This window comes from Asterias amurensis, chromosome 22, assembly GCF_032118995.1.
Source record: "Asterias amurensis chromosome 22, ASM3211899v1".
NCBI classification, from domain to species: domain Eukaryota; kingdom Metazoa; phylum Echinodermata; class Asteroidea; order Forcipulatida; family Asteriidae; genus Asterias; species Asterias amurensis.
In genome coordinates, this window is record NC_092669.1 from 2,307,266 (window position 1) to 2,319,632 (window position 12,367).

Here is a 12,367-nt window from a genome sequence, read left to right on the forward strand (position 1 = left end):
TTGTCACACGAAGTTGTGTGCTTTCAGATGCTTGATTTCGAGACCTCAAAGTCTAGTTCCGAGGTCTCGAAATCAAATTCGTCGAAACAATTTTGAAAATTTCGTTAAAATAATATCAGTCTCAGATTTTGCAAATCCCTGTAATTTTATGTGATTCAGCTTTTGGCTGCAGATGTAGCGCCCTCTTTCGATAACTATACAACAACAAAAAGCGTCGCGGATCAAGGCTAGCTAATAGGCATGTTGCCAAACCAACACCGAAAAAGTAGACAGCTACGCGCATGGGCCTCACGTGTTACCCAGTGGGCCAGAGGTGACCCCCCTCGTGATGCTGACAGTGCATGGTATACATAGTACCAGCGTAGCTAGTCAATGGGGTTCACAAACCAACAAATGATTGTTCAATACAGACGTGTGCCGGAGCTATCTCTATAACATTGCACACAATCAAAGCGCGTGGATTGAATTGTGTTGACGTGAACCATATTAACAGATGTTTTGACAGTGGTTTTTAAATTTTTAAGTGAAGATTTGTTTTACAAGCGACTGAGGGGCTAGTTCACCTGTGTGGTTTCACCACCAGTGGTGGCAACAAGCAACTGTGCAAGTCCTGATATTGTTAACTCAACACAAACTTTCGGGAAAGTGTTGAACTTTCTTCAGTTGAGTATGGTTAACAGCTGCAACATGTGTGTGTTTCTGCTTGTGTGTTTACTTTATCTGGTGGCTGCTGCTCAGGGGCAGGTCGGGAAAGACTGCAAGAGACACAAGTTTTCGGAGTGCGGATGTCATCAGTATGGTGTGCGTGTGCATAGAGATGACAAGTCGGAGTACGAAGAGGGAGGAATGGTAGTTTACACCAGGACCGATCTCGCGCCGGACAGTAAAAACCCGTAAGTTGTGAGATTTTTTTATATTTTATTTTGTTAGACCTCTGGCTTTCGAGAAAGCTGTCTGACAGGGCCGAAAAGTGCTGAGCAAAGTAACACGTACCTTGGTTATTACAAGTCAATTCAATTAAATTTCAATTCAATCAACATTTATTTTCACATTTAAGGTGAAAAAAGGAGAATGATAAACAATCTAAGTACAATTATTTTAAAGTCAAAGAGAGTCAAGAACAGGTGAAGAAAGTAATTAATGGAAAATGACATGAACAAAATGTAATGTAATGGATACGGATCAAACCAATATTTGGGCATTTTTTTTAAATAAATCTCTGAAATAAAGTCATAAAATCTATAACCTGTCTCTCTGAAGATCAAACAAAATACATATTTCCCTCTCACCCTACCCCCATCCCAGCCTTCCTTTCTTCAAAAAGGCAGGACGCTAAACGTGTTTTACTGTGGTCCCCCCCCCCCCAAAAAAAAAAAAAAACAAAAAAAAAAAAACATGATTTTACAAACGGCATATGCTCTAACGAAAAAACATGCCATCCATTTTTTCCATTACGTAGTCTAACTTGGATGTGATTGGCTACAACACGACACACCTACAATTCCATTGAAGTCACCAGCTTTATGAATGGCAAGTCAACAATGGGTACACGAATAGAAAGAATTTGGGTGGCTAGCCATTCAAGTAGCCAAGGTCGTTGGTTCTTTTATTATCGGCAAAACCGGGCTGTAGGGCTAAACAGACATGCCGCAAATGATAAACAGAAATACTACAAGGCAGTACATGTGCATCACGTGCGCTGTACCAACTATGTGTGTTTTCTTTTTGAATCTATATTTTTTTTTGACATGATATTCTTTTTTTTTTTTTTTTTTTTTTTTTTTTCCCTGGAGGGGGAAATTTATTCAAGTTTCTTCAATGTACAAAGCTACACAAACTACTGGTAAAACCAACTACTTATAGAACGATACTAAGAGAGAAATGGCCAATTGCAAAAACAGGAAGTTTGATGATTATGCAAGGCATTTAGTTGGTACATAGCAATACAAAAGGCTCCCATTTGGTATTGAACTTATCTAAGTTGTTATTCTTAACAAAGATCATTTTTTCCATTACAAAATAATGATTTATTTCCTTTTTGATAAGAACAAATGAAGGCTTTCTGTCGTTCATCTTCATCCGATAAATATGAAAACGGCAAAGAATGAGAATTAAATTGAGAGCAGACCATTTTCTATTTAGGACACCAAACAGCTTAGTCGTGTTGTCAAAATTAATGTCAATGTTCAGTGTATTAGTCAACCAGTGTTTTATCTGACGCCAAAAATACAGAGACACCTTGCAATTACAAAACAAGTGGACTAGTGTCTCTTCTTCCCTTTTACAAAAAGTACACAGATTAAAATTCTTCCGACCAATTTTAGAAAGAAAGGAATTTACACCCAGAATTCTATGCACCAATCTAAACTGGAACCAACGTAACTTGGTGTCACATGTACAGTTAAAGGGTAAACCACAGAAAATGTGCCATTGAGGAATCGGAAAAATCACGCCAATTTTTTCTTCCCATTTAACAATAAACTTGTGCACAACTTTTTTGCTGGAGGTGAAAACACTGTACAGACGGGTGGAGCCCTTTATATCCATCAACAAAGTCTTAAAATTAAATGGTAAAAAAGGGCGAGCGATTTCTGTGGTTTCTCCATTCAGTACATTACGGAAGGAATGTTTGATTGCATTGACCACGCCCCCGTACACTTTGTTCTGACCCTGAATTTCCTTTGAAATGCCACAAGAGAAAGAGCCACACCTTGCGTGTCAAAAATGTCACACACGAAGTTCACACCCTTTTTGGCCCAGTGTTTATAGTTAATGTTTTTGTTACCGACCATAATATTCTGATTATGCCACAACACATTTTTCAAAGCGTCAATTTGACTGGCAGGTACATGACACTTAACAAAGCTGCACCAAGCATTAAGAACATCAATCCAAAAATGGTTTTGATTTGCGGCCCCTTTTAAATAGATCAGCAATGCCTGGTGGCCTCCCTCGAGTGCTAGAGGATCATGAATGTTCGAAATCTTCAAAAAAAGAGTGACCCAACCCAAGTTATTTGAACTTAGAAATCTGCGGATCCAGGTGACCTTAAGGGCTTTTATATACGAATGCATGTCAATCATTTTAACTCCTCCATGACTATAGCCTTGAATCATCTGGTTCCTGGACACACGGTCATTCCCTTTCCATATAAAGTTATAGAACATACAGTCTAATTCTTTGATAACATTGCTAGGCGGGTTGGGAAGAGTTAAAATAAGAAAAGTAAGCTTAGATAAAAGGAGCGACTTTGTTACAGTAACTCTCCCCAGCACCGTTAGGTTACGTTTAGACCACTGCTCAATTAAACTTTTAATAGCAGAAATGACCTTGGTGTAGTTCAAATTCACCATACTAGCAAGATTAGTGTTAAAGTCTATACCAAGGGCTCTGAAAGAGTTTTCAGCCAAAACCCAGTTAACTTTGATGTGCTCACAAATCCCTTTCTTTCTTATGATATTCATACAAGGCAGTGATAGCACGTGCTATGTAGCTGATGTTTTTTTTTGTTTTTTTTTTGGGTCATTCCGTGTCAAATCACCCAAAAACAGGACAATTTTAAACCCTACCCTCTTTAAATTTGCCCAAATTTTTGTTATGGGGTAATAATGACTCAACAAGCTCAAATGTTAATTTTCAGCTCTATCCGATAAACGGTTTTCGTGCTACGGTATGCACTTTCTCGTTGATTTCGGTCAAAATGCGCCTGACTTCTGACATTCAAACAACCATAAATTGGTAACCATTGGGTCAAATTTGTTGAAATTGGTGTCTTTTGAAAGGAAATTGCATAAGCTTTCCAAATCTGTCATTACTTTTTTTGTAGGAACATGCTTAGGTTTAGTAACCTTTGACCTTTACTTTGACCTTGCATTTGACCTTGTGGATCACGTGATCTGGAGATGAACTTCGGTGAAAATTTACTCCCATATGTTTTCTCAACAATATAAAAAAAATCAGAGATATAATAATTTTGGCTTGCTTTCAGGCTCCGCTCAAAGTTGCCCTACTTGCCTGTTCCTATTCAAAGTACATGTACATTACATACATGTCCATACATATGTATACCATGATGTTGCTAGAGGTCCACTAGCCTCACTTTATATACATACGTATGGACATGTATGTTATGTACATGTACTTTGCGTAGGAATAGGCCAGTAGGGCAACTTTGAGCGGAGCCTAGAAGCAAGCCAAAAATAGTATAACTCTAATTTTTTGATATTGTGGAGAAAACATATGGGGGCAAATTTTCACCGAAGTTCATTTCAAGATCACGTGATCCACAAGGTCAAATTCAAGGTCAAAAAAGTAGAGGTCAAAAGGTTATCATACCTAAACATGTTCCTACAAAAAAAATAAAGACATATTTGGAAAGCTTATACAATTTCCTTTTCAAAGACACCAATTTCAACCAATTTGACCCAAAGATTACCGATTTATGGTCATTTGAATGTCAGAGGTCAGGCGCATTTTGACCGAAATCAACGAAAAGGAGCATGTCGTAGCGCGAAAACCGTTTATCGGATAGAGCTGAAAATTGAAATTTGAGCTTGTTGAGCCATAATTACCCCATAAAAAAAATTTGAGCAAATTTGAAGAGGGTAGGGTTTAACCCATTGGGTGATTTGACACGGAATGACCCTTTTTTTAAATATTATTTTTCAAATAATTACGCTTATTTTTTAGTTACATCCACCACGCTTATGGTGGAAAAATCCACCACGCTTATGATGGATTTAGAAGGGGGAAGGAAAAACAGATAATAACCTGTGCGAAACTTTCATAAAATATTTATTTTTCCATGATTTTCATTCCATTTTTTGCGAGCCTTTTCAAAAACATGCATGTCGAGACCTTTTATTTGGTCTGAGCATGATCCAACGATATACTCATAAATGCAGCCACTGTTTGTGAAACGTCAAGCCTTAACATCTGTCACCGCTGATTCCAAGAAATACCTACCCCCCCCCCCCCCCCCCCCCCACTGCCCAAACAGAGATCAACGTTTCAACGAATTACATTACGCAATCAATGCCATTGCGCAATTCAACAAGTTGCGAAATCAACAAAGCGCGCGACTAAAAAAATGCAACAGTCAATAAACACTGCTCAAAGCGCCTTATAGTCAAAACATGACATATGCTCAGCTCTAAAGGCCGAGTAGAAACTATTGGTAATTACTCAAAATATTTATTAGCATAAAACATTTGGTAACGAGTAATGGGGAGAGGTTGATAGTATAAAACATTGTGAGAAACAGCTCCCTCTGAAGTAACGTAGTTTTCGAGAAAGAAGTAATTTTAAACGAATTTGATTTCGAGACCTCAGAATTTGAATTTTAGGTCTCGTAATCAAGCTACTGCAAGCACACAACTTCGTGTGACAAGGGTGATTTTTCTTTCATGGTTATCTCGCAACTTTGAAGCTCAAATTTTCACAGGTTTGTTATTTTATACACCAAGTGAGAACACTTATCTTTGCTAGTGTCTTTATGTGTACATTTGGTTTGCGGTATTAATACCGTGTATGTACTACTTGCCAAATTATTAATTGGTACTTCACAATGCAATGCCTCAAATACAAGCTACAAGTATTCACTATAAAACCATAGAGCAAGCTGACAAAACGTAAAACACCACCAAACTCGGTGAAAAATTCTTGATTGTATGGTGTATTTGATGTAAACGATTGAATAGACGATCAAAGACAATGTGTCACAAATTGACAAGAATAAATTAAAATTCTTAGGTTTCAAATTGTGTTTTTTGTTTTTTTCTTCTTCCTAGATATTACTTCTGTCTGACATGCATGGATTGCGGAGACGGGATACTTGTAGAGCATAAATGCACACAAAAGTCAGATACCGTTTGCAGTAAAGACCAGTGCACAGACGAAACATGGACGTACAACTTCAACTTAAAAGCATGCCAGCCACCTCAAACAACAACGCCACCACCGACAGTCAGGAGCAAGGTCGTGACGCAGAAAGACACGATGTCTGTGGCGTCAGAACCGATTAGACGTAAGTTTGCAAAATACTTGCACTTTAATTCAGAGCCATGGGTTTGTTCGCATAACTGTACAAAACCAGCAAATAAATGATGTCATGATGACGTTGATCAAAATGTTGGGAAAAGCAAACACATCAACAGTGTCACTTCTCAGAACCAACACTCACACATGAGTGACGACATCAAACATTGTGCCGAAATAAGACCGCTTTACACTGGGGGTGGGGGGGGGGGGTGGCATTTGAGGTCGAGCGGGACTCGAACCCACAGTCCGGAGCAAGACACTTCGTCGAATTGTCCTTCGGATGAGCCGAGGTCTTTTGGAGGGTTTTGCGTGGCTGATGATGCAGAGAAACCACCTAGATCTCAGACTTGAAATCAAGTCTAAACAGTAACGCCTCGTACTTTTGTTCCTCTAATTTTGCAGCTAATAATGTCCTAACTAAAGACTTGATTTCAAGTCTAACACCACATGTACTTTTGTTCCTTCCCTTTTGTACACTTGATTTCAAGTCTTAGATCGCGGTTATTATTCTGCATCTCAGCCACGAAAACACCCCACATTATTAGCTATCACGCGCCCTATAAACTCGCAATCGTAGGCTAAATTGCGGAGGTTGATACAAGGAGCTGTTTGTAGCGGCCATCAGGACGACTAAAAGCCACGATCAAAGACTTGCAACCCAAAGTCTACTCTGTAAAAAACATCCCTAAAATTTACGGCACTATACCTGGCAGTAGGGTTCCAGGGGTGGATTTCACAAAGATAGTCCTAACTTAGGACTAGTCCTAGGCAATGCTAAGAGATAGGACCAGTCCTAAGTTAGGATGAGTTACTGGTCCTAACTTAGGACCGGTCCTATCTCTTAGCATTGCCTAGGACTAGTCCTAAGTTAGGACTACCTTTGTGAAATCCACCCCAGGGCCCAGGTAAAAGTGCCGTAAATTTCACAGAGGAAGTTTTGTCAATAATTATTGTGCCTTGAGGGGGTAGTTTAGCAAATTAACGGCACTTTATCTGGCACCCTAGCTGCCAGGTAAAGTGCCGTAAATTTTACTGATAATTTTTGCAGTGTACATGTATCTCATTGGCAGATTATAACTCATCGATTTTTACGTTGATTCATTTTTAGGTTCAAAGGTCACAGATGACAAACCGGATGGACAGATGAACACTATCATTATGGGTGGCCTTGCTGGTGGAGTCGCTGTATTATGCGGCTTGGTTGTCTTCATGGCGGTGTTGGTCTGCCGAATTAAACGCCAACATGCTGGTTTGCTATCTGGAACCCCGTCGTCTTCCAATAACTCGTTAAGAGAGTCGGTTGCCCCTGCACACGTCTAGTGCTAGTCTTGATTCAAGACGCTAGTTGTGTCACTAAAGTCTAGACTTTAGTGCCATGTAAATTATAATACCGGGTGATTTCATTCTAAAATATAAAAAAAAAAAAAGAAAAAAAAAAATGAAACAACCGGTTTATGTCACTAAAGTCTAGTCTTTAGTGGCATATAAATTATAATACCGGGTTGTTTTCATTCTAAAATATAAAAAAAAAAAAAAAAAAAAAAAAAAAATGAAACAACTGGTTTATGTCACTAAAGTCTAGTCTTTAGTGGCATATAAATTATAATACCGGGTTGTTTTCATTCTAAAATATAAAAAATAAAAAAAAATAAAAAAATGAAACAACTGGTTTATGTCACTAAAGTCTAGTCTTTAGTGGCATATAAATTATAATACCGGGTTGTTTTCATTCTAAAATAGGAAAAAAAAAAAAAAAAAAAAAAAAAAAAAAATGAAACAACTGGTTTTGTGCGTGACATATATAAATTATAATACCGGGTTTGTTCATTCTAAAAAATAAAAAAAAATTAAAAAAAATTAAACAACTAGTTTTGTGCCACTAAAGGTTGGCCTTTATAATACTGGGTTTGTTTATTTTAAAATAGATTTCGAAAAATGAAATAACTTGTTTGATAAAAGTGGCAGCATAATGCTGTCACAATCTTGGTCACTCTTCTCGTATCCAATACCAGCAATGAATAATAACATTCATTGCAGGAGCCAGACTATTTCTCCTTTCAGCCTCGGTTTGGTAACATTGATTTGAATTTGGACAAATCAAGATGGCTGCACTAAAAAAAAATTGGTAGTATACAATTTTGATTAGGTACCAGTTCAGCTTTCTCGATCAAAAGTGTGCAATTTAAATGCACCATCGATGCATTTTTGTGTGTAAATATTGTGTTTTTTTGGGTACAAACGAATCTACCTTTATCAGAAATGCTAATATAACTTAAATGTTATGAACGATGGTTGTTGAACGAGGTGTAACGAGAGAGGGCGTGCTCAAACAGGAAGTTGTGCGAAGAAAAATTCTAATGTATATCATGTTGATGTCAAATAAGGTTGCGTTGTTTATTAAAAACGCATATAAGTTAAGTAACAAAATAGCTAAAAAAAGTACTGTTTTGAACCATTTTTTTCTATAAAATATTCCATCTGAAATGGAGTAACATTCAAGAAAATTGTATCTAAAATCATTTACAAATTTTTTTAGAAATAGTTGACTTCGGTTGTTAAGGCCCGGTCACACAGGCCCCGATAACGAGAACGAAAACGATAACGATAAAAATGCACGCTCGCGATTGGTTGAATTGATCCTTGCATAAAACGCCCACGTCATTCAACCAATCGAGGGCGTGCATTTTTATCGTTATCGTTTTCGTTCTCGTTATCGGGGCCTGTGTGACCGGGCCTTTACACTACCCAAATTAAGTACAATATGTTTACAAACTTACTGAAAACCGTGTTTATGGTTTTCCACTACTTTGTCATGACTCACATTGCGGAGTAAGCAAATAATTTCTTTCACAATTTGTTACTTCAATGATCAAACACGAGAACCCACCCCCTTGTTTGTCAATTACTGTGGCATAAGAAAAATTGGGGGAAAGGGTCAGCAATTTTGTGGAAATGTTATCTAAGGTTTATTTGTTACTACTTGTTTTTACATAGTATATTTTTTTTTCTTATGAGCTTGCCTGTTTATTTTATGCACAAGTTTCGATGTTGCGTAGTTACAATTATGTTTTTGTTTAAACTGTCTTTTACTTTTTGTTATGGTGGTTTGGTTCACCTGTCTACCAGTAAACTTTTGTTTGTTTTTTGCTATTTTTCTATATTTTTTTTCTATTTAAAACAATCTTCTTTTAACAACATTATTCGATCCTCTGAAATATCAATTATCTTAAAAAAAAACTCTAGTGTGATTAAGGTATGCGCTTTAGAATCAGAAATACACTTTTGGACGGTCACGCCATTTTTCATTAATATACCGCTAATTATATTTTCTTTTAGAAATAAATTTAGAAAATTTGTTACACAACTTCGAGTGAAAGAAGAGGATTAGAAATTGGACACTTAACGTTTTCACTGAGATTGTCTTTGCGTAAAAGAAAATAATGATAATTTTATTAAGACTTATTTTATGAGCAATATTAATTGTAAAGAACTATTTATTTTTCATGTAACACTTAATTGCTTTGTTAGCACTATGTAACAGTAAGGTACGAAAGTTTGATTGTAAAAGTGAGTAACAGTAGTTGTGATTGTGCGGCGGTGAGAAAGAGCGAGACCGTGCGAGAAAATAGGAGAATATGCTAATAAATGGCGTAATGTAAATTGAAACGCGTGCGCACCAATACTGGTTGATAGGAGGACGATCCAAAAGGCTTTTTGTATTGGGCTGATGGTGGTATGATGTTTATATTTGCACCACTCTTCAGCATTTTTGTTTATGTCAACAAGTCATTGTACGAACTACGCATGTTGTTCACGGGAAATGACGCATGCGTAATATTTACATTTAATGTACGCACCTTTTTTTAACAAGGCAATTGTACATACACAAATCATTTGTATTTATGTGTAAAAACATGTATATAATAATAATAAATTATTTGTCTTACCACTATTTGATAACAAAAAAAAATTCTTGCCGTGTTTGTTTTATTTTTTACGTGTCCGTTTATGGATGACTTGCCATGTGTTGTGAAGTTTATTGTTTGTTTTGTTTGTTGTTTGTTGGTGTTTACATCAGTCTCCAGAACCGCTTTAGTTGACGCACTTTTGAACAGCGTGACTGTATCAGCATAAATAATTGTTTACAACAAGTTTAATTAATATCCTAAATGTAAAACAAAATCATTCACGTTGGAGTTGGGGTTGGGGCTGGGGGAAGGGGAGGGGGCTGCTACAGGCTACTACAGGCTATGGTCACCTACGGGCAGAGCTGTGTACTGTTGGAAAGATGTGCTACATAATTGCGATTGACTTGGGGTTTTTTGTGGTCACGCGGTTGCTAGATGCCATTGTTGCTTGAAATGTAGTACAAACGTAATCATTTAGTCTTGGTGCAAGACGGTTCTCGTTTCCCTTTCACTCACACCGCAGCCAATTCACCGACAGCGCCCGCACCCACTCACCGTTTCTCTGAGGCGGTGAGTCGGTGCGGGGGCTGTCGGTGAAATGGCTGCGGTGTGCGTGAAAGAAAAACGAGAAACGTCTTGCACCAAGACTAGTAATCATGCTGTGTCACAGGGGATTTAAATTAAATTCAAATCAAATACACACATGTTTCAACACTCTCACGAAAAAATAGACAATTACTTGTATAACGGTGTAGAGCAAAATATATTTTAAAGTAACAGTATGTAATAAATTAGAGTATGGGGCCATCTTGATAAGCCGCTTGTAAGAAACAGCCATATAGACAAAGAAACAAAACAAACAGACAGAAAAGTGACAGTATGTGATAAATTGGAGTATGGGGCCATTTTTAAAGAGCCGCTTGTAAGGAACAGCCAGATAGACAAAGAAACAAAACAAACAGACAGAAACGCAGACAAAGGGACAAACGAACATAAAAAATATGTCTTCCGGAGATTCTCTCCTCATCACCCAATGTGGGAAATAAACATGGGCTGGAAGCGGTTCATTCAAAAGAGGGCGCTATATCAAAAAAGTATGTACACAGTTCTCCGGGAGTTATTTCTTCTTTTTCAGAGCTCCGTATATAATTTACTACAATCTTACCAATGCTATTCCTAATGCTTATTGATTTGTATTAACCCATGACGTAAATTGACAACCACAAAGGACAAACTTATTTTGGTCAATGCCATTCGATTTCAACCGTTTATTTATTCTTCTTTTTTTCTCCCCAAGTAAAAAAAAAACGGAACACGAATTAAATCGACCTCGAATGTAAGCAGGATTATAGTAATTTTGTTTGTGTTTTAATTTGTATAAAAACATCACCACAGGTGGGTGGATTTCATTTTCCCCAACTTGCATTTTCTTGTTGCATTCACTTGCTGCTTAATTCCTACAGAGGCATTGTATTTAACGTGTATGACTTTTGTCGACCAGTCTAGTCGACACGGATTTTTTTTTAGTGTTCAGATTTGTTGTAAAGGTTAAAATGCTCATCCCGGGACAAAGGGTTTTAGTATTTGCGACAACTATTGTGTTTATATTGGCTTGCATCTTAGAAACAAGCGGGGATTCCGGTTGTTTATCTCGTCATTTCTCAAGACAAATAAATGTTCGACTTACTGGCAGTGTTGTGCAGCTGTTTAAAGAGGTCGACTCGGCTGTGAGATGCGCAGCACTTTGTTGTCGAGCAGAAGCATGTCGGTCGTTCAACTATGGCAGAACGGAGAAATGTTGTCAGCTGAACCGTGAAACGAATTCAAGCAGTCGATCTGGTTTTGTTGTAAATGACGAAAAATACAACTATTATGAAGTGGAGAACCAGAATATAGTGACAGAGGAACCGTCTGCTAGTTTTTTAACTTCAGAAGAATCTTCTAGTGTGACATTCGCATCATCAACAAAGTCATCGTCTGAACAACAAAATAACAATGGAGATACACCAGGGAACGATACTACCGCATTTTCAGCAAGCGAAGAACCAACCACAGGGAACCAAACTGTGAGTCCAACGACCGAAGAACCGACCACAGAGAACCCAACTACTGTGGGTCCAACTACTGAAGAGCCGACCACAGAGAACCAAACTACTCTGGGTCCAACGACTGAAGAACCGACCACAGAGAACCAAACTACTCTGGGTCCAACGACTGAAGAACCGACTACAGAGAACCCAACTACTCTGGGTCCAACGACCGGAGAACCGACCACAGACAACCCAACTACTGTGGGTCCAACGACCAAAGAACTGACCACTGAGAACCCAACTGCTCTTGGTCCAACGACCGAAGAACCGACCACAGAGAACCCAACTACTCTGGGTCCAACGACCGAAGTACCAACCGCAGAGAACCCA

At 38.0% G+C, this 12,367-nt stretch overlaps 1 protein-coding gene across 1 annotated transcript; it reads left to right on the top strand.

Moving 5' to 3' along the window:
* The first annotated feature begins 324 nt into the window (after positions 1 to 324).
* On the top strand, positions 325 to 10,001 carry LOC139953902 (uncharacterized). Its single transcript, XM_071953505.1, has 3 exons — positions 325 to 893; positions 5,790 to 6,025; positions 7,148 to 10,001. Exons 1-3 carry the CDS (start codon positions 670 to 672, stop codon positions 7,357 to 7,359), a joined length of 672 nt encoding a protein of 223 aa, XP_071809606.1. The 5' UTR covers positions 325 to 669; the 3' UTR covers positions 7,360 to 10,001.
* The last annotated feature ends 2,366 nt before the right edge of the window (positions 10,002 to 12,367 follow it).

Coding starts and splice junctions, on each gene's coding strand:
- LOC139953902 (XM_071953505.1), top strand. CDS start 670: ATGGTTAACAGCTGCAACATGTGTGTGTTTCTGCTTGTGTGTTTACTT. Junction 894..5,789: donor GCGCCGGACAGTAAAAACCC/GTAAGTTGTGAG, acceptor TCTTCTTCCTAG/ATATTACTTCTGTCTGACAT. Junction 6,026..7,147: donor GGCGTCAGAACCGATTAGAC/GTAAGTTTGCAA, acceptor ATTCATTTTTAG/GTTCAAAGGTCACAGATGAC.